The following is a 24,002-nucleotide window of genomic DNA, read 5'->3' as shown; positions in this document are numbered from 1 at the left end:
TCCCCTTGGAAAATCTAATTATAACGGAAATTGTATTGCATTTGCTCTGTAGCCTTCATTTCTCTAAGTTATTTATAAATTGTTTAAAAAAAACAAAACAAAAATTTTGTTTTTAGTTATTGCCCTTGTACCTTGGATAGATAAAATATGTGCAACTTGGGGAACATTGGAACTCTGTTCTTTTATTGTAATTTATTTCCACACTTCCCATTTTTTCCCTTCTTTTTCCAAAATCCAAATTCTTTTATCCCTTGTATCACCACAACCCCACTTTTTTTACCCCTATAAAACCACATCCCCACTTATTTTTAACATGTATTTCTCGCATACCAAAAGTATGCCAACCCCTCAAAGGACAACCTGTGAAAAAAATCAATATAAATTAAAACCTCCTGAGAATTATCTCTTAATTGAACACATGCATATTTGCCACCAGGGAGTGAAGTATTGCATCTGTGTTAAATTTAGTAAAATCGTTGATTTCTGTGGTTTTTCACATCCATAATAAGTGCCTTTTTCATGATATATATATTATGTAGAAAATTATAGAACACAACTTCGTGGAGAATCCAACAATGCATGTGTAGTCTAAAAATTTAATTCCCATTAATTTTTAGGGTAATTAGTTTTCATTGGAGTAATGGGTTGAATCTATTCTTTCTGCTCTAAGTCCAAATGAACTGATCTCAGTAAGTTCTACTCTTTAACATCCACAGGTTACAAAATAGGTTTCTGTTCAACAGTTACATAAATTATTGACAAAATCATTTTGAATGTTGATTGCATGTCTAGGCATAGATCAGTTTGAATTTAACATCTTTGACTCTTCTGTAAAAAATAAGATTTGGCATTGAAACTAAGGTATGCTATTTCTGGCGTCAGCAATATAAGTGGCATTAACAAGTATTGTTGTTTGTGATAAGCTTAGGCAGGTGAGACAAATCTCTGTCAACAGTTTATGTATATTTATCATTCAAGAGCCGTGTTCCTTGATAATGTCCACACCATATAAAAACATTGTTTCTGCCTATTAATTTTGCTTTACATATATCAATGATGTATGAATTAAGTATTATAAAACGGACATTTACTAATCATCTATCGGGTAATGCCTTATCAGTAGATATGTTTGAATATTAAGTGATTTAAAAAGGAGTGAACGACAGGTACCACTCGTTTAGCAGGAATTGCTGTCCTTTCCAGTGCACCTCAGTATTTGGTGGGGTTCATATTGTTCAATCTTCATTTTTCTTGCTTACGTTTTATGGATATTTGTATGTCTTTTCTCCATTTTCTGTCGGCCATTGTCATGGTTTATGGTTTTTGATTACCCTTTTTGGTATCTTCTGCCTCTTTTCGTGCTGAAAACCATCCTGATCCTGTCAATTAGTGGTTATCAATGATTGATGTCTGTCATATTTGTTTTTCTTTGTTTTTTTATGTCAAAAATTAGGTCGTTGGTTATATCGTTTAATTTACATTTTGTATTTCACATTTTGTCATGTCGGAGCCTTTTTATAGACGACTATACAGTTTGTGTTTTTCTTAATGTTGAGAGCCGTAAAGTTGCCTACATCCACGTCCGTTATTTGGAATCTGAAGGATAGCTGTGTCATTGGCAATCATACCACATCTCCTTATTTTTATATAAAATTGAGAATTAAACAGTTTTATAGTCCCCTCAGTTTTTCATGGGGTTCGTGTAACTTAGTCTTTATTTTTAGTTCAAGTGTATTGTAGACTTGTTTGTCTATTTGTTGTCTTTCATTTTTTTGCCATGGTGTTGTCTGTTTCTTTTTGACTTAATGAGTTTTGAATGTCCGGTCCCATTAGAATATTTTGCCTTTTTGTTTGGTACCCATTAATGATTTGAAAGAACTGTAAATTCAGAAATTATTGCAATGTTTTTGGGTAAAGATTGCATGAAATGCAATTAAAACCCTATGTTACTGACTTGATATCTGAATCTTCCAAGGTTTATCTCTACTTTTGATATACACAAAATATAGTGCATTGATCATAACATTCTTAACATCCTATCCATGAACACTTCTAGAAATTTATCAATGAAATGTATGCTTAGATGTTAAAGTTCAAAATAATGTTATACTTGTCAAGAATACACAACTTGTGCAAGGTGCGGGAATCTGATATTTGTTCTAAAAATATCAGTGATGTCATTGTTAAAGTAATCTTTAGAATTGGAGTTATCTTCCTTTGTCCATACTTTGTAGTTGAAAATCATCTTCAACCAATGCTTTATACAATGCAATGTTTAATTTGACTTCCCTTTGATAAAGTAAAGCACTTTGATTATTAATGCGAATAATGCGACTAGGACTAGGTGAGTATCGCAATAATAAGAACTCGCATTATGATAACTAGAAGATAGAACTGTATGTAGATTTTTCTGAAATTGCAATTATTAAACTCGCATTCTTGTCCAACGTCATGGCTAAAAAAGAAAACGACCAACAGACAAACAAAATGAGCAACACGAACCCACCAAAAACTGGGGGTGATCTCAGGTGCACCAGGAGGGTAAGCAGATCCTGCTCTACATGTGGCACCCGTCGTGTTGCTCATGTAAGTTCAAACCCGGTGATAAGTCTTATTCGGTAGGTCACATTCGGGGAAAAGGGGACGGATTGTAGTTGCGACAACTGGATCAGATATCCAAAATTGTTAATGCGCACAAACATAATATTTCTTTTTTTTTATTTTGAGATCCTAAAATTTTGAAGGCACTGTCTACGATTACGTTCAAATGTAACAATAATAATAAAAACGTTTTTTGTTACATTGAACACTAATTGCCGGAATGCTAAGTTGGGTTAGGAACCGATTGATTACTGCACATCTACTCATATTACTTTCTTCATAATTTGAACAATGGATGAAGTGATTTCTATTACCACTGATATTTGTTTTGGGTGAAAACTTTAAAACTTTAGATTACTAGTAGTTTGAATCAAAACAAACATTATCAAGAATCAAATTGTCTACAGTTATACAAATGCAGTTCGCGAAAAACTGATACATCAAAAGCATAGTCACAAGTTGACAGCAGTGAACTAAAATACTGCAAACTTATGTATGTAACATCAGTAATGGACAGAAATGAAATGATATTAAAATACAACATAAAACAACCTTACATGTTTCCAACAAGGACCAAAATATAAACATTTCAAGAAAAAAAAATTTCACCTGAAGCATGACAGACATTTACAGTTGTTCAAACTTCAAAAAGGGATACTGTAGAGTGAAACTGTTTAGTCTGCAAAAGCGACGTGCACATTGCTGCATCACTCATTTGTGATAGTTACCTATATATATAGTGTGGTTTCACCAAAAATGTGTTGGACTAAAACATGCTCTCAAAAGCACACATACTGGATGTGTAGAAGCTGCTATCAGTGTAAAAAAAAATGAAAAAAATGTATGCAATATTGTAGCCATGCAGTGTTAACGAATAAAAGTTTTCAAGTTGTATTTTAATACAGTTTACTAGTTCCAGCATACATTGTTGTCTGCTCTATGGTCGAGTTGTTGTCTCTTTGACACATTCCCCATTTCCATTCTCAATTTTATTATAGTGCATCACATAACAATAACACCACGTAACCGTAGACACAAATATTATTGTTACGTTCGTAATTAATCTGTTCCTAACCCAACCTAGCATTCCGGCAATTAGTGTCCAATGTAACAATAACTTTTTTATTATTGTTACATTTCAACGTAATCGTAGCTAGTGCCAATTTATAAAAGTAATTTGAAAGTTGCTCTTTGGCAAAGGTTAATTTAGAGTATTGCAACGTAACAGTTATCGATTGCATATGATCAAAGTTTTTGATGAAAACATTTGAGTTTGCTTATATCATATATTGGACTTCTCCCAAGTTTCGAGAAAAAAGTAGATGCAAGACTAAACTGTTTGCGGATCGTTAAGGCATTTTTTTTTCAAGAATGTCATACCAATTAAGAGATAACTGTTACGCGTCGCCAGGTAAACTAAATTGCGACAGTAAAACTACCGATTGACGTCCGCAAAGCTTCAAATACAATACAGTTATCTCTATTCTAATGCAAAACAAGTACATAATTCAATTTCAATCATTATTTCAGTGCAAAATTCTCATTAAAGAAAATTCCGCGAAAAGATGTTATCTTCTTTGGCCCCAAAACTAGGTGACGTCATAGGTATGCTTCCGGCGTCAAACGTAAACACCAGGCGTTTTCTGGCTTCTTGGCCGCTTCAGAATGTAATAAAATTTGATAAAAAGAAGATTTCTAGGTGCAACATGTGAGTTTTTTTTGCTTATTATTGTAAAAATTACATGTCAATACATTCCGCAATTCAAAATGTCGGCTTCCTTAGTTACAGACAAGGAGATAGAGAATTGTACGCTTACTGTCATCCAATCAGAACCATTGATACAAAATAATTGCATTAGAATCTTTTGTATGGTTATCTCATTGACGGTCGGAAGAATAATCAAGCGTTGAGATCTTTGACGAAAATTAAAGATTCATATGACATATTGTTTCTTTTTGCTTTTTTTTTGTTTTCTTCAAGAGTATAATATAAGTGAATAATGGATTTAAAAAAAATACTATTATTAATTGTAGGGTAAGGATCATCATGGAGACCAAGACAACAAAAAGTTACATAATTATCAATAATAATGATAAAATAAAGCCCACCTTTTGCTAATAAACAACAACAAAATTTCATCATAAGACAATTAATTTATATAGTTGCATGTATAAGATATCCAGAAAACATGCTGTACCAATAGTCTTTGCCTGTGTAGATGTATCCCTGTCCGCTTCCGCCACATTTGACGTAAACTCTGTCGTCCTTTTTCAGATTTAACACCATATTAGCCGTTCCTTCATTATAACCAGTACCAGGATACACAGATACCAAACGGGTGTCATTCTGCCAGAGATAAACAAATAAATTCTTCCCACTGCTGGACATTACTGTGAAGGAGAACTGATACACGCCTTTGAAAGGCGCCTGAAATATTCCAGTATTCGGGTCATAATCGTTTCCATTGTTTGTCCAAACTTTGTCGAACTTTACAATTTCGGTGGCACCAAGAACTTTTGAATTTGTCAGTGATGCACTAAAGGCAGGGATCTCATTTGGTTTTGGATTGCTACAATTATCTGGAAAGAAAATATTTCAATAGGTATACAAGTTAATATTTCTCAATTTTATCCCTATTTGACTTACATAATTCAAATACAATTTCTAATATCTAATAAGAGGAGAAACAGATAAAGTAAAAACACGAATTGTTAATGCAATGACTTCTCGACTCGCACATTATTCACAGAATTATTGAACTTTAATTTTTCAAATTTATTAACCTATTAACCCTTTTGGGTTGCTCAACCAATTTTGTCAATATATCGGAACTATAAACAACTTTCATCATGTTGGAGGTTTAGCTAGCTATACCACTAGGAATAGCCAGGAATAGTTTTTTTTTTCACTAGTGCCGTTGGTTGATAGCGTTTGTTTTTGTCAGTTTTTATGGGCTTCCCTTTTTGAATTTGCCCTGGAGTTAGTTTTTTTTGTTAAACTTTTTAGATAAGTAATTACATCCGTGGAATAAAATTTCTAACTTCGCGTGAACCTTTCAGAATTTTCATTTTTGATATAAAGATATCCTGCTTTGAACCCTTTCTTTTTACAGCACATTTCAAATCCTCAACTTATACCACACGTGTATTTCTTGATTGCTTAGAATATCATGTTTGACATTATTCCTCTTTAATTGTCGATTCTTAACATTTTTGTAAATCATGTTCTTGATTGTACAAAAAATGAATTGATATGAATACTTTTATTTAGCTGAAAAGATTTGTTATTCGTAAAATAATGCTTATATTTCATTATTTATATTATTGTTGTCACTCTCTACCGATTATTCAATGATTTAAACTTGTTTGTAATTGTAGAACACATATTCATAGGCGGACCCAGGAGGGCCCCGGGGGGGAGGGGGGGGATGCAGGCCCCCCTTTTATGGGAAACACATATAATTAATCACTAATGCTATTATGTTTATATAGTAAGAAGAGTAAGAATATTTATTGAATCCAATTAAAGGGCCCGTTTCCGAGTATATATATATATATATATATAGTATTAATTATTAAATATATATGTAAATTCTATAAAAGTATTGCTTTTGAATAAAAGACTATTAAGTTAAAAAAAATTGAATAAATTGAATTAATACATTTCAGTGGTTTTTAATGCAATCATGTGGTAATTAAAAGATGTCATTATTACCATAGATAACTATAGACGTCATTTGTAACTTTTTAGTCAGTTTTTGTTGCATCTTCCACTTTTCACTTATGATTTTAAATTAAAGTGAAAATTTCATTTTTTTAAACTGTCGAAAGAACATTCTTACCAGAGCCTCTAGACTTGAACATCTTTTCGAGAATATCCTCAACCAGCGAACACTCTGAAATAGGATTAAAGAGTTCGTCGATACCAAAGACAAATTGCAATAACATTTTCATGTAACACTTTTTTTATATAGCGCCAGTTGAAGGTTTCAGTTCCAGTGAGCGAGTTACATTGAACTGACAAATTGGACATCTATTACGATTGTTGGCTTCTAACATTTGAACTTCCACTGAATTTGTTATTCTATTGAATACACAACTCGTGTTATTCCAACTGATGGAAAATGCATGTTTTTTGTCATTAGCGGAATTTAGTGTCGATGATAGATCTTTCATAGTATTTCCATTCTTTTTACAGTTTAGCTTGACATTTAAGTTTATTATCTAAAAACGAGTCCATCCATATTACCACCCTCACCTGGAACCCCCTAATAAGCCCATGATCATCTTAGTTATCACCTTTAAAATTGAGAATGGAAATGGGGAATATGTCAAAGAGACAACAACCCGACCAAAGAACAGAAAACAGCCGAAGGCCACCAATGGGTCTTCAACACAGCGAGAAAATCCCGCACCCGGAGGCGGGCTTCAGCTGGCCCCTTAATAAAAATATGTACTAGTTCAGTGAAAATGGACGTCATACTGAACTCCAAAACATATAAATGAACTAAAATTAAAAAAATATACAAGACTAACAAAGGCCAGAGGCTCCTGACTTGGGACAGGCGCAAAAATGCGGCGGGGTTAAATATGTTTTGTGAGATCTCAACCCTCCCCCTATACCTCTAGCCAATGTAGAATAATCAAACACACAGCAATACGCACAGTAAAACTCAGTTTAAAAGAAGTCCGAGTCCGATGTCAGAGTAGGTAACAAAAGAAACTAGGCAAAATGACAATGATACATAAATTAACAAAGGACTACTAGCAGTTACTGACATGCCAGCTCCAGACTTCAATTAAACTGATTGAAAGATTATTTATGTCTTCATCATATGAAAATCAAGCACAATCCCTCCGGTTAGGGGTTTAGTATCATACCATCATCAAATTTATGAGAAGAACATAACCCGTATCATGCCAACAACTGGTTTTAGAACAAATGTGTTTATTTCCAATGCAAAGACCCTATGAGTGAATCAATATTAATACCAAAATATACCATCTTCAATGACCTGACAACAGTATCGTAACTATATCCCTTCTGAATAAGTCTGTTTAAAGGTTTGGTTAGCTTTTGAGGTGAATGCCGACATTTTTGTGCTTTGTATAGAATATTACCATAAAAGCTTTGATGTGAAATACTTGAACGTATAAGATGTCTGCATGTTGATTTATATTTACGAATAATGTCCTTGTAAAGATGATAAAATTTAGTAAATGTGTTGACTAGTTTGTGATATCGAAAACCCTGGTGTAATATTTTTTCAATAATACAGAGATTTCTTTCGTTAAAATCAAATACGTTGTTACATACACGAGCGAATCGAACAAGTTGAGATATATAAACACCATAAGATGGTGACAAGGGAACGTCACAATCTAAAAATGGATAATTATCAATAGGAAATGAAAAATCACCTCTTTTATCATACATTTTGGTATTAAGCCTCCCGTTAAAGATATAGATATCAAGATCCAGGAAAGGGCAGTGTTCATTGTTAGTATTAGCTTTATTTCAAGTCATTTCAGCAGGATAAATCTCTTTAGTGTACATATTGAAATCGTCATTTTTGAGAGCCAATATATCATCCAAATATCCAAAAGTGTTATAAAATTTTTGTATCAGATATTGTTTCGATGGTTTTTTTTCTGGTTTTAGTCATAAAAGAGGGACGATATATACCAAAGGGACATTCAAACTCATAAGTCGAAAATAAACTGACAACGCCATGGCTAAAAAAGACAAACAAACAATAGTACACAAAACACATCAAAGAAAACTAAAGACTGAGCAACACGAACCCCACCAAAAACTGGGGGATGGTCTCAGGAAGGGTAAGCAGATCCTGCTCCACATGTGGCACCCATCGTGTTACTTATGTTAGTACAAACCCGGTAATAAGTCTAATTCGGTAGGTCACATTCGGGAAAAGGGGACGGGATTGTAGTTACGACATTAGAAACATATCCTCTATCATCTGTGAAACGGATATTCCGTAACCTGGTAACGGTCAACCAACTCGTGATGGCGTCCTTAAAATTTACAAAGGGATGATTTCAATTTCACCACTTGGAACTCTTGGTTTAATAGCTTCCTTGTGAGCAGCAACTCTCTGTCAAGGAAATCATGATAGGAAATACAAGCCCTGGAGTATCTTATCAACTGGGAGATATACACTCCGTATGCTGGCGCTGTTGGAATATTGCTACATAAAAATTCACAATTGGGAAGCTAAAATCATCTCTTTTGTCATAAAGTTTTGTTTTCAACCAACCCTCATTGTCAATTTCTAGATGTAAGTCAAGATATGAGGCAGACTTAACTGTATCTGTTGTATCCTTCATAAATTGTAACTCATAACAATACAGAAACAGGTCCGCAATAAGTGGTGCACAGTTAGTCCCCATTTGAATTCCAAAAACTTGACGATATACGGAATCTCCATAACGAACAAAAATATTATCGAGTAAAAATTCAAGGGCAGTTATATTATCAAAGCAGGTCCAATTGAAATAGTTATTTTGTTTGTTGTTACTAAAAAATGATCTAAAAGAGTTTGAACTTATATATTCGCATTCTGACTTTTTAAATGCCTATTTAATTAGGTGTGTGAATTTTTTCTTAATAAGATTATGAGGCAAAGTGGTATATAGGGTAGAAAAATCAAAACTTTGAACAGATTCGAAATCACCAATATAAGCATTCAATTTATCAAGTACTTCCAAAGAGTTTTTGACACTCCAGAAGAAATTAATTACACTATTTTCAAAGGCCTTATTTGAACAATTTATTACTAGGTTTTTGATTGTACTTGTAAGTAAATTAGACAGTTAAGTAGTGGAAAAATGGCTTGAAGACGAAATAAATCTATATTTGTAAGGTGTTTTGTGCAGCTTCGGAAGCCAGTGCATAGTTTGAACTTTCATTGTATTTGGTTCTGCTTGTAAAGAGGTAGTTAAAAGTTTATGTTTGTTACAGATGTCATTTTCCGAATATAGAGTCAGTTGGAATGTTGGTGAATTCGTGATTTCCTTTTGCAGAACCTCAATGTAAAATTTACGTCAAACAATAATGATATTATTAGCAGCCTTATCAGCCGAGACAAAAACAAATTCCTTGGCGAGTTCTTTTAGCTTATGTTTGATACTTATGTTTTACCTGTAATCTCCTTAATAAGCGCATGATCATCTTAGTAACCACCCTCACCTATAAGCTCCTCAGTAAGCACATAATCAGCTTAGTTAACCATCCTCACATGGAAATTCCTTGATAATCACTTGATCATCTTATTGCCACCTTCACCTGTAAACTCCTTAATAACTACATGGTCATCTTAGTTACCACCATTACCTGTAAACTCCTTAATAAGCACATGTTCTGATCATCCCAGACATTTTGTAAAGATATTGTTTAAGACATTATGTTATATGTTAAGCTTTAGATGTCTTTTGGTTTTTAGTGTCATTGAGTAACTACATTGACTTACATCCGAAGTTTTTATCATGGTGATTTATAACAGTGATCAAGTTTTCAATATATTACGAACCTAATTGTACTGATATATACAAAAACAAATGCCAACAATAAAAAAAAATGATATTAAAAAAAAACTACTACTAACAGTGTATTTCAAATAAACCTTGCCCACTGACCGTGAATGATAAATAAATCACGCCCACTGACCTAATATTAAATACACACGGTTTCCACATCGCTTTTAACCAATGATATTCCTAGAAGCTTATAGGAGGTAAGATAATGAGGCATATCAAGTATGCTCCAAATGCTTTGTATAGAATCTTCCAACTGTATTTACCAACTGACAAAATAAAGTAGTAAAATTTAAAAAAATAAAATTTTATCTGAATAGTACTTACTGAAAGTACAGCCTTCAACCAAGATCACATGACAAACTGTAACAACTAGAAAAAGAGTTTGTGTCAACTTCATGGTGCACTGCTATAATACATCCACTTGAGTGAAATTCTTACGATGTACTGTTTAGTATATAGTTGAACTTATTTCTAGGTTCACTGCACAGTTGTTGTAATTTGATCTTTTAATTTACTTTTGTCACGAATGGTTCATCACGAAAATAAAGGTGACATGTAGAATTCTTTTATTCCTGATAGATTTTTTAAACGAATTTTGAATCGTCAATGAGAGAGCAATCGAACGAAATTTGTTGTATTTATTTTGGCACACTATTGGGCCAAAATGAAAAAAAATCTTTTGTTAAGGATTACATTACCTAAATAAAGTAAAGAGATGTAGTAGATATTTGCAAATAAGACTACGGCCCACCACAGACTAAATAATGTAGAGGTCACCAAATAAAGGTTACATAATAACAGCATTCAACAATGAGCAAAATCCATACTCAAAGCATAAATTTTTGCACCCCTGAAAAATAAAACAGAACACCAATGACACTCATTTTTGCTTTTTCTCAATATATTTGCGGTTCGGGGAGAATTAGTTGTTATCGTCAATCTTTTAAAGCTGTAAAATTCTCCTTGACAGCATTTATGTACGTTTCGGCAATCAAGTTTATCGAAAGTTTGTTGGTATTTCCATTGGAGAAAATTGCGCCCCTTTAATAGCACACTTGTTCCTGTACTGTTATGAACCACAGTTTATAACCAAACACAATAAAAACCTGTCTTAATTGCATTTAATCGATAAATTCAATAACACTTACCGTAATCTTGACGATATTTTTTCGTTAAATAATGGAGAATTCTCTAAATATACTGCAGAAATTTACACAAAGGAACTAACTTTAAATATAAACAGCAATAACTGTTCCTAGATTTAGATATACCAGTTTTACACGGGAAACTCTACACAACAATTTACGACAAAAGGAACGGTGTTTCGTTCCCTATTGTTAATTTTCCTTTTTTGAGGGCGAAGTTCCCTTGGCCCCATATTACGGTGTTTATATATCTCAACTCGTTCGCCATGCCCGTGTCTGTAGTGACGTTTTAGATTTCAATAAACAATATCAATGTATGACTGATAAATTATCAAGTCAAGGATTTCGTTACCACAACTTTATTAAAACCTTTACAAAATTCTTCAATAGATACAAAGATTTTGTTTGGTATTTTAGCTGTAGAAAACTGATTGCAAACGGGATAGCACGTCCTAATTTTTACAGTGATGTTGTAAACTGAACACGTAAACGTAGATACGATCCGAGTAAACTTATCGATCCTTTAAATAAACTTATTCTAAAAGGTTACAAATTCAACACTGTAAATATATCTTTGAATATTGTTTTTATCGGTATAAATACTAGTATTGACTTTGTTATCTGTAACTTAAAAGCGAACTAAATATCATTGTTATACACATATGTACATTCACGGTCCTACAATCTGTCGACAGCTATATTTTGACATTGCATGAGGTCATGTTTTTCTCTGCTAGGTATGTATGCTATTAAAGTCTTAGATACATAAGTTGTTATTGGCGTTGAACAAGCTTTGAGGTAACTGCGAGTACTCTCAGATCAATATTTTGTGTCTTTTATGTTTTTGTTACGTTTTTGAGTGGTTTGTATCGATCTGACGAGGAAAGCCTCATTCAACTGATTTTTATAGTTTGTTCTAATATTGTAATGCTACACCTGTCTCAGGTTAGGTGGTGGGTTTGACAAACATGTTTGAGTGGTTGTTGCATCGTTTGTTGCTATATATCTTATATATTTTTCGTTTATTGTTTATACATTAATCAGGTCAAAATGTCCATTCTATATTAGATAATGTAACGATAATGTACTAGAACCATGTAAAGTATATGATACTTTAAATTAAAAAAAAACTTGAATATGTTTTATATACTTGAAAGGCTATATATTATAAGTTTAACTATAAAACAAGTGTACATGAACTTAAAATGAAGTTAGCTTCACGAAAAAACGACTGAAAAAGGACGCACTTCTTCACAATATGCCACGCCAGTAAAAAGGAAGCAAAACAAAACAAAACAAAACAAAAAACAACTGTCTTACCAAACTAGTACACATTAAGCTGAACAATCCCTTATTATAACATATTGTGTATATCTAATCATCACCAGTTAGTCATGCCATATATATATGCTCCATGTGTTTGTTATAATCATATACTTCCGTAAATTCTATATTTTCTTTCATGCATTTGATAGTTTGTATAATTTATATATGTCACAGGTAAGTCAAAATATTATATTTAAGCATACCACATGGATGTTTTCTAGTATCAAAACTTATACAGAATATTCATTCACAAACGGTAAAAATATCTCCACAATATCATTTGGCATACTATGATGTGCTGAAATGAAATAAACAGGAGGCACTCAATATGTACATACAATACACTAATTTGCCTAAAAAATACGATAAAAGTAGGCGAATAAAAAAGTGCTAGCAATCAAATTTAAGTGTACTTTATTCATATCATTGATTAATAATTTTTATCTTCCCCTATCTATCCGTCAACTCAAATTTCAGTTTGTACATAGGACAAGGTACAGTTTAAGACTTATTTGGACCTGTAAATTCACGGAAAAGAAACTGGTATGATAATTATTATTTATTTAATTGATCCCTTAACTTCAAAATGAAAGCTTTAAGAAAGCGAACATTTGTCAAGCATTGATGTACAATATGTCTGTGACGTCATTCTGGAGGTTTTTCTCATTATTAGCAAAACAAAGAACTTATTCAAGAAACATTTTGGATAAAAAACATAGACCACAAGCTTAAGCGTCGTCCAAACTAATTGTTCGCCAGTGAATAGATAAACATGAATTACATATGCTGACGCCACTGACCAATAAGCGAAATTAAAAATATGACACAGGAAAATCTGATCATATTTGTTTACAATCTTATAACTTAATTGAACTAGACACATAAAACAAGACATTTAAAATATTTCGTAAACTTATAATATAACGTTAGTTTTTAAAACTAAAAGAAGTGTATAGTAGTAAAAAAACTATGCATTTTGAATACACCACTGTAAGAAAAGAAAAACATTTCCCTAACAATCATCTATTAATTGAACAGCAACTTATATTTTAAACAAACATTCAACACCCAGAAGATTGCAGATTTTCATCACGATGATCGATATTTCATACATATTAATTAAAAATAAAATTGCAAATGAACAGATTTGAATAAAAAAAAGAAAATGAAATAGGAAAAGAGATAAACATGCTTGAATAAAGCGTTTTGCTTCACTGTTACTAAAACAATTCAAATACTTAATTGCCATGATCTTCTGCATCAACTTACTACTGATGTTTATTCTATATTTGTTGACATCTTTTCTTATATATTACATATGTAAGTTTTTATGTATTGTTTTTTATTGTACAGGAGTGGAGGGTTGAGATTTCCAAAAACTAATTTAACCCATGTCCATAACATCTGTACGAAGTCAGGAACCTCGTCAGTGGTTGTTTTTAATTATTTGGGATTTTTATTTAATAAGGAATTCTGAGTTGCTGAGAGAGATGTTCAACAATCTTGATGTGTTGAGTTTTAAATCTGCTCCGTAATACAGAACAGTATTTGCATGCAGCACGGCGTGATTTCTATAACGTTGGGACAATATGCAGCATTAATGTGGTATCATTTCAATTTGTTTGACTTGTTGTATTTTTAATCGATTGTTTTATCGATAACGGTGTTATACATATTCAATTAATTTGTTTTTTTTAACTTATCCGCGAAAAGAGAACACCAAGAACATCCCTCATTATAGAAATATCCTCTTGTTATTTAACTTACAGATTCGATTTTTGGAAACAGAAGTATATCAAAAATACCGAACTCCGATGCAAATTCAAAAAGGGGGAAGTACATAAAAACTGACAAAATCAAATGCTATCAATCAACGAAACAAGTGAAAAACAAACGATATTGAAAATTATTTTCTTTTAACTTAAGCAAATATATCTACTAAGTAATTTAGATACACCTTTAAGGGGTTGCATTTTAATTCATTCGTTGTCGTATTAGAAGTTTTCGCACCTTACCTTAGATAAATTTGGCATCTAGGTACTTTTTTCATATATTGCTCTCTTATATATTAGTTTTTATACAGCCATGACATTTGAATGTTTGGATTTGAGCGTTGCTGATGAAGATAAACCAATAACAGTACTTCTGACGCTTAAAAATTTTAAAGTGTTATCTTAATTTATTAACACTGGGTCGATGCCACTGCTGTTGGACTGTTAGTACCCGAATGCATCATCAGTTCAAAGGTCAGTGCTACGGTAGTTTCATTGTTTATAAATTAGTCTTCTAAAATTCTTCGTTGATAAAGTAAAAAATTATTCAGAAAGTAAGGTTCCAACTAACTCGTTTTGACCTTAGATAAATAAGACTATGTCATGAAGCTCATCGTGTTTTTAGATATTTATAAATCTAGAAAAAAGTGCTTCGGACGCATTTAAAGAATAAAAGGTTATTTTCATTTCTTAACTCTGTCACTAACAATTCAGATAAAAGTCATATTTGCTCATTGAAATGAATCGGTAGAAAAATGACATCCCTTTAAAACGTTCTATACATTTTTTTTCGTAAGTTATGCATATACAGATAAAATATATGGAAGAGATTTCCAAACTGTTTGAAATATGCCACACCGAACGATATTTTGAAGTATATATATATCCAAATAATATCAATTGGTCCCTGGTTATAAAAGAGAGGCGAAAAATACCAAAGGTACATTCAAACTGATAAGTCAAAAACAAACTGACAATGCCATGGCAAAAAACGAAAAACGACGAAAAGACAAACAACAGTACACAAAACACAGCATAGAAAATTAGAGACTAAGCAATAAGAACACCATAAACTACCGGGGTGATCTCAGGTGCTCTGGAAAGGTAAGGAGATTCTGCTCCACATGTGATACCCGTCGTGTTGCTCATGTAAATACAAACCCGGTGATAAGTCTAATTCTGTAGTTCACATTGGAGGAAAAGAGGACGGGATTGTGGTTACAACAATTGGAACATATTCGTAACCATCTGTGAAGCACATACTCGAGATGTTTTTGTATTTTATATGGATACTACATCTTCATTTATTAAAACAATTTTGCTTAACGTTGCAAACTGGAATAATGTGAAATATGTTGTTTTTAAACACACACAGTCAACACTTTTCTATTGATCGACCTAGACAATTAATATGTAATTGCGTGAAGGACGTTTGCTCCTATTTTACGTGCATGACATTTGCGCTCCACACAATAGACACTTGAATGTTGAAATGTTTCATTCATCTGAATGATGCAGAAGAAGCAGTAAAGGATTTTACTGATATGTATTTGGTTGCACCTATATATTATAATTTACCTGTAAAATTTTGCGTTTGCAATGAATTAAATTTCTTTCGTCCAAACGGCTTTATTTGCAAACACATTCAACGGGTACACTCAAACTCAAATATTTGAAAGCAAATGATATATCAAAACGTTAGATGCAACTAATACATGACAAAACAAAATAAAAAATAATAGCCAATTTCAACTTACTTAAAATAAAATATCAACGGGAAATTTCACAAAAGTATGTAAAACAAATCATGTCAGTACCGACGCAAATACCACTAAGTTACTGATACGCTCGGAGGCTAGCAGTACATCATCTGACAGTTAAGTTAAGCTTGTTTATCTACCTTATTAGAATACCAGTCAGTCGTTAGTCTAAACGATGTTCATTGCATTGGTTCAGTAGTTAAGGAACATCGATTAACCAACTCATACTTATCTCATTTATTCTTTATACTAGCACTGTTCCACTTCCAATTATGACGTTTATTTTTTGTAACAGTTTTAGAACACATAATATGTAATCGATTAGATTAAGATTATTTTCACTAAGTAAACATGTTAAAAACTACTATACCTTTGTAAAGTGCGCATTTACGTTCAAAGCGGAAGTCAAATGTTTCCTTGTAGATAAATCAAAAACAAAGAAGAAGAACAGAATGGTAAGTATTTTTATTTGAGCAGTTTCTCATTCAGGAATTCTTCATGGATAAGTTTTTGACTTGCACAAATTTGATATTGATTTTACCGATTTAGTGAGAGTAAGTTGTTTTCTTTCCCTCATACATCAGATTACGAGAATACGGTGCACAAATCCTGCTCTCTGACGTATTTAACACACAGAGGTCAATCTACAATTATTTTATCATGTAAACATGAAGATTATGGTTGGTACAGACAACACTAAAGGTGCACTCTTATTTATACTCAACCTCTACTAAGGATACTTTCATTACCAGGCTTTCCCATTTTCGTTCTGCATTTACTACTTTCAGAACTTTAGAATCTAATTATCAAAATCATAACGTTTTGGGAATGCATTATCACAGGGTTTACAAAATATATGTACAACACTACATAGTTGTAATTTAAAATTACATATAAATAGGAAGATGTAGTATGAGTGCCATAACGAATATACCATATATATTTATGTCCACAAAAAAACGAAAAGAAGGATTTATAAAGGATGCAATCAAACCTAAAATAATGTAAGGAAAATAGGCTACATAAAATAATGATGAACAGACAAACAAGAGTATATAATACACTTAACAGGAAACTGAAGATTGAGCAACACGAAACCTCTGTCAAATTACAAATATATAATCAGATTTACGAACAATGTTTGCTTGGATAGTTTAAGCAGTGGTCACACCTTACCGGATAGCTCGAACGGACGACGAACGGATGAAAAAAAAGTTTTCCGTTGACAAAATTTGTATCCGTTGGGTGTCAGTTGGTATACTGATCAAATAAAACGAACGTGTAACGAATGCCTAACGGACACTCACAGGATATGCAACGTACGAGAAACTGAAACGTATCGGACAGAACGGACATAAGAAGATAAGCGGGAAATTAAAGGCGGCAATATTAATACATGTAAATAACACAAATAATTAAAAAGTTTTCGTGAAACTGGTTGTAGTTTATAGTCTAGAAGGTTTATATTTGCAACATTTAAGTTCAGTCTGGCCTAAATAAGAGCTGTTTGATAGTGAAGACGTGCCCTTACTCAGCGATCCATTATGAATAATAAACATTCATGACATTCAAGAAATCTGACATACCAATAATTGGCATTTCTAACGCGAAATTTTCAATTGGCATTTATTCGTTTTACATTCGGTACGTATCCGTTTTATCCGTTATCCTTCCGTTCATGTCCGTTTTACATCCGTTTATCAACCGTCTTATCCGTTATACGTTCGTTATACGTCCGGTAGTAGTCCGTTGGTGAATTGGTCTACCGGACCATCAACGGATGTATAACGGACAAGTAACGGATACAATACGGAAACGAAACGGACGAGTACCGTTAAAAACGGACGACTATCGGACGTTAAACGGACACTTTATCCGTTCGAAGTTTTGAACATGCTCAAAATTTTCAAGCGGACAGAACGGACGTCGACGGATAAGACGGAAGCTGAACGGACATGAAACGGATATGGACGGACGTCTAACGGATATGAACGGACTTCTAACGGACATGAACGGATTGAAAAAAAGTTATCCGTTCGCGCTATCCGGTAAGGTATGACCGGGACTTAACGGATAGCTCGAACGGATGCCGAACGGATAAATTTTTTTAAATCCGTTCATGTCCGTTAGACGTCCGTAGTGTAACAGTACAAAATCAAAACAAAATATGAAATCAGTTGAAAAGGGCTTAACTCATCAAATCGATACAAAAAATGACGATTAAACTATTTTGTTAAAAGTATAGTGGATAGACAGAAACTGTTAACAGTTATACATTTCTGTATTATGAAACAAAACCTTTTTTTTCAAATCTAATCACACCGGTTGTATATGAAGACTTTTTCTTATAATATACTAGTACATTTGAACTTCTTTTTAACAATAACGTGTTTGAGAAATCGTATATAGTAATTTTTGACCGGGTTCTTTAATAGAAAAACTAAGTTGCATATAAGTTGAAAGTTTGAGTTCCGCCTTCGTAATGAATAAAGATATGATTGGTTTGGTTCATAGACATTTTACAGTTTCATTTTGAAGAGATTGTCTTAAGATTAAGACAAAGTGCAATTTAGGCAAATAAAACAGCAAAATATATAAAATCAATATGCTTAGCTCATCAAACCACAGTAGATCTTGCTTATATACTTAAGGGTGAATACATTTCAAAGTTTTTTCTCTTTTTCTTGGTTCTATATTTTCCGATGATTTTAATAAAATGTTGCAAAATATACTGACAGAATTTTAAAACGAAAAACTAAAGTATTTATCTAATTTTAATTTTCAAATATATAATCCTTGTTAAATAAATACATATATAAACATCATTTTCATTCATTACTTTGTCGTCTACTTACAGTTTGCATTTCTAAAGTTGAATTGATAAATTAACGTTCAATGTTCAAATCATGGGATAAGCACTGAAAAACTGTTTTTCTCCTTATATTGCTGTAAAATCAGCTGAACGTTTTAATCACATTCTATTGTTAAGGGAATATTAAGCTTCTCAAAGATCAAAATTAGTGTTTGTGAAACTGCTAGGAAATATTGCATACTGGAATAAAAATTCACAACCTAGTTTCGCCAATGCCAAAATATAGGGTTGTGCGGCATTTTATCATCGTTACTAGGCCTTCATGTCTTAACAATTTAATTTTATACTTTAATTTTATGCTACCCATGTTTTCATTTTGAGTATTCCTTAAATTATTTTGATTGCTACTGAACTTTATTAGTACGTCTGGTAAAATACCGAAGATATGGTTCTGTTAGATGAAACATGGTGATCATATCTTTTAAATTAGCTAGTAAATGAAACTTATCTTATGATAATATAGTCTCTACAAAAAAGACATAGTTTTTTAAACAGCTATATCTCAAAAATGCAACCTACATCTAGTAATAAAAATTGTTTTCCGCCAGCTGGTCAATATTTTGTTTTATAGTGAGACTATTCTGGAGAGTGTTTAAATTACAAAAAGGTTTAAAATAACATCAAGTATAGAAAGAAATTCAAATATACACCTGTAAGGATATATAACTCATGTCGATGTATATAAAACCTAAAAAAAACACAAATATGTTTTACTTCACTATTTATCCATTTAATGAATTACCCATGGCTAATTTAAAGTATACATTTTTTCGTTATTAAGTTGGAAATCGTAGGTTTGTCTTATTTACAAAACCTGGTATATTTGATGAGTTTAAACAATATATCTGCGTTATTCAGAAGTTATTAAAAGCCTGGCATCTTTGACGAGGTTTTACAATTTATCTGCATTTTGTTTTGTTTTACATTTTATAGAACGTTAGCTGGTATTAATTCATGTTTTAAGTAATCTTAAAACAAATAAATAAAAACAAATGCATAAATCTTGTCTTTGGACAATTTCGTAATATTTTTAATTGAACAATTAAGTTGTTAGAGCCCGATGGTTTATTCGGGAAATTTTGGTATTGTGACTACAAGGCCTTTTAAAACTGACCCCGATGGGAAATTAATTCATAAAACAATCAATGACACACATTACTTGAATAACATAACATCAAACAATTTAAACAAATAACCAATTCTTTCAGAATAATATAATACTGATACTAATACCAATAATATGATACACAAAAATAATCACAAATGCATGCCTGTTCTTTTCTGTTTGTTGAAAGCGTATCTATATTTGTACTTATTTTTTTAAGTACAGTTGATAAGATGGCTTTTGAGTCGAGCCCTTCTAAGCAGTATTTTGTCGATGAAATTTGCGTCTTTCGTATTTATAAAGCCTGACGATGATTTTTCCCGCTAATGGACAAAGGTTATCGGTTCCAATCGAAGAACTTGTGAAGTTATATATATGTTTTTCATTATGTTTTCTCATTATCTTTTCTGGAATAGTTTTGAGGTAAGATTATACTTTTATTATTTATTTCGCCATAAAAGCTCTAGCATGTCGCGTCAACTGAGATACGTATATACCATAGTCTGGGGCAAACAATCAATTGTCAGATATAGGGAGTTGATATTAATAAAACTGGAATCCTTCTTTTTACTTAAATCCTTCAATTGTCCATCATCATCAATATTGAAAAACTAAACAATCATTAAGAGTATTTCAGCGTCAATATATGAAAGGAAAAAAATCTTGTACATTTACAGCAAACCCTCAAGTCTTTGTAACTTATCTTAATTTCATATTCACAGGATTATAGGAGAAGTACTGGTCAAAATGGGATATTGGAAGGATATCATACATTATATGATTTTGCTACATGTTTTTTTTTCTTCTAACCATTTAAGAATATTTTTTATAAATAAGTAATCGTATGATTTGGGATGCCTGTGAAAGGCATGAGATACTTAAGCATAAGGTCGCATTGCTTGGGGTTATTGAGATTGGTATCGTTCCATCCTTACCCGTTTAACTTTATTTCCTCATATCTTGAATGGCTATATATATATATATATGAATAAAGGGTTATGCGGCATTTTATCATCGTTACTAGGCCTTCATGTCTTAACAATTCAATTTTATACTTAAATTTTATTCTACCCCTCTTTTCATTTTGAGTATTCCTTACACATTATTTTGATTATAAAATTTTTGCGGTCATATATTTGTATGACGTTAACGTCGTCGTTGTCCGAAAACACATTGGTTTTCGCACAATAAGTTTAGTTTAAATGAATGGATCTCCATGAAATTTTACCATAAGGTTCAATACCACAAAAGGAAGGTTGGGATTGATATTGGGGGTTATGGTATAAATAGTTAAGGAATTAGGGGCCAAAAAGCATTTTTGTAACTTCCAGACAATAACTTGTGTGTTAGTGTATGGATCTCTCTGACATTGTACCACAAGGTTCCATATCACAAAGGAAATGTTGGGATTGATTTTAGGGGTAATTGCATCAAAATTGTAGGAATTAGGGGCCAAAAAAGGAGCAAAAAACAAGCATTTTTCTAGTTTCATGACAATAACTTGTGTGTAAGTGTATGGATCTTTCTGCAATTGTACTACAAGGTTCCATATCACAAAGGGAAAGCTGGAATTGAGTTTGGGGGTAATTGTCCAAAACGTTTAGGAATAAGGGGCCAAAAAGGGGCCAAAAATAAGCATTTTTCTAGGTTCAGGACAATAACTTGTGTGTAAGTGTATGTATCTTTATGAAATTGTACTACAAGGTTCCATATTACAAAGGAAAAGCTGGGTTTGAGTTTGGGGGTAATTGCCTTAAACGTTTAGGAATTTGGCGCCAAAAAGGGGCCAAAAAACAAGCATTTGTCTAGTTTCCAGACACTAACTTGTGTTCAAGTGTATGGATCTCTCTGTAATTGTACTGCAAGGTACCATACCACAAAGGGAAGGGAAGGCTTTGATTGAGTTTAGGGGTGATGAATCATAAGGGGGTTCATAAAATTGGGGGGGGGGGTTTCCGTTTTTTCTTTTTTTTTTTTAAATTTTCCATTTTAAGTTGGTTATTTTTTATTTATATATAAAAGCAAATAATAATGATATGGTTTGATTTCATCAAAAATTGAAATATTGGGGTTCTTTGATATGCTGAATCTAACCGTGTATTAAGATTCTTAATGTTTGGTCCCGTTTTCAAATTGGTCTACATTGAGGTCCAAAGGGTCCAAAATTAAACTTAGTTTGATTTTAACAGAAATTGAATTCTTGGGTCTCTTTGATATGCTGAATCGAACCGTGTATGTATTTAGATTTTGGATATTGGACCATAATAGGTAAATTAAAAAATTTTAAGTTCTTAGACCACATTCATTCTGTGTCAGAAACCTATGCTGTGTCAAATATTTAATCACAATCCAAATTCAGAGCTGTATCAAGCTTGAATGTTGTATCCATACTTGCCCCAACTGTTCAGGGTTCGACCTTTGCGGTCGTATCAAGCTGCGCCCAGTAAAGCATTTTATTAATCATATGGCTTCCAGCGTCATCTGCATTCGTTAATTTTTACAAAAATCTTATCCTTTGAAACTACTGAGCCAAATTTAACCAAATTTGGCCAACATCATCATTGAGGTATCTTGTTTGAAAAATGTGTCTGATTAATCCCTCCTGCCAACCAACATGGCATGGCTAAAAATAGAACATAGAGGTAAAATGAAAGTTTTGTCTATTATCTTGAAAACTCCTCTTTTGTCCCCCGTGCAATGCGTCGGTCCGTCATGTCTTGTTAGCGCTCTCATGCGTACAGTTCTTTCCAGATGTTTGTCGAGCCTTTCGACTTTTGTCGAAAAAGCGAGACATAGCGATCCTACATTCTGTCGTCGTTGTCGGCGGCGGCGTCCACAAATATTCACTCTGTGTTTAAAGTTTTTGAAATTTTAATAACTTTCTTAAACTATCCTGGATTTCTACCAAACTTGGACAGAAGCTTGTTTATGATCATAAGATAGTATCTAGAAGTAAATTTTGTAAAAAACAAATTCCTGTTTTCCGTATTCAACTTATAAATGGACTTTTTTTCTGCCAGGAAACATTACATTCACTCTGTGGTTAAAGTTTTTAAAATTTTAATAACTTTCTCAAACTATCCTGGATTTGTAAAACTATCCTGGATGATCAAAAGCTAGTATCTAGAAGGAAATTTTTATTAAAATTTTGTACTTGTTTATCCATATTTAAATATTGACTTATAAATGGACTTAGTTTTTCTTCCAGTTAACATTACATACAGTCTGTAGTTAAATTTTAATTCCTTTCTAAATCAACATTTTTGATGATTTACTATTTATGAATTATCTTGAAAAAGTATTTGTACATCAATTGAATCAGTTGATAAGAATTTTGAATGTATTATATTAATATCTTGTTCTTGTGTAAATGATTGTTCAATGAATTGTAGGTCAACATGTGTATTAATATATCTAAGTTGATGCCCACACTTTTTTGAAATGGTATTACTCCAATTCTTTCCATAGGCAAGTAAGAGTCAGAATGATTATTAACTGTCATGATTTTCAAATAAGTATTAATTAGAAACAACCCCAGGCTTAATTCACAACAGTTAATATCTCATGACCTGTTACATAATTAAATAGACACAATTTATTACACACCTAACCGAATACACACATTCTTGACCTCAATAGTAAACCTACAAATGTATAATTTATTTTGATCTCCCCTTCATTAAAATATTCTGTTAATTTTGCTAGCTAGCTGAATGATTAATTTGATGTGTTTTGTTTTTTTTCAAAGAAAATACTTAAAATGAAAAAATATGTATAAAAAATGCAAGCAAATTTTATTTTACTTGTAAAATCAGTGCCATTATCATCTGACATAAGTCAATAATCAAGTCCTAATTAATTAGT

At 32.3% G+C, this 24,002-nt stretch overlaps 1 protein-coding gene across 2 annotated transcripts in view; it reads right to left on the bottom strand.

Moving 5' to 3' along the window:
- Nucleotides 1-4,735: 4,735 nt before the first annotated feature.
- LOC127719386 (complement C1q-like protein 3) overlaps nt 4,736-24,002 on the bottom strand; it is a 33,601-nt gene continuing 14,334 nt past the window's right edge. Inside the window, exons 1-3 of one of the 2 annotated variants that reach the window (XM_052225506.1) lie at nt 10,483-10,606; nt 6,444-6,497; nt 4,736-5,181 (exon numbers count right to left, since the gene is read on the bottom strand). In XM_052225506.1, coding sequence (XP_052081466.1) covers nt 4,757-5,181; nt 6,444-6,497; nt 10,483-10,555 — 552 coding nt within the window. In that variant the 5' untranslated portion in view covers nt 10,556-10,606 and the 3' untranslated portion in view covers nt 4,736-4,756. Of the gene's footprint in view, nt 5,182-6,443; nt 6,498-10,482; nt 10,607-24,002 lie in introns of those variants that run through there. The other variant, XM_052225503.1, reaches the window with a different exon arrangement.

Source organism: Mytilus californianus, unplaced genomic scaffold, assembly GCF_021869535.1.
Source record: "Mytilus californianus isolate M0D057914Y unplaced genomic scaffold, xbMytCali1.0.p SCAF_1, whole genome shotgun sequence".
Classification (NCBI taxonomy): domain Eukaryota; kingdom Metazoa; phylum Mollusca; class Bivalvia; order Mytilida; family Mytilidae; genus Mytilus; species Mytilus californianus.
The sequence above is the reverse complement of the archived record's forward strand: the minus strand, read 5'-3'. Positions and strand labels throughout refer to the sequence as shown.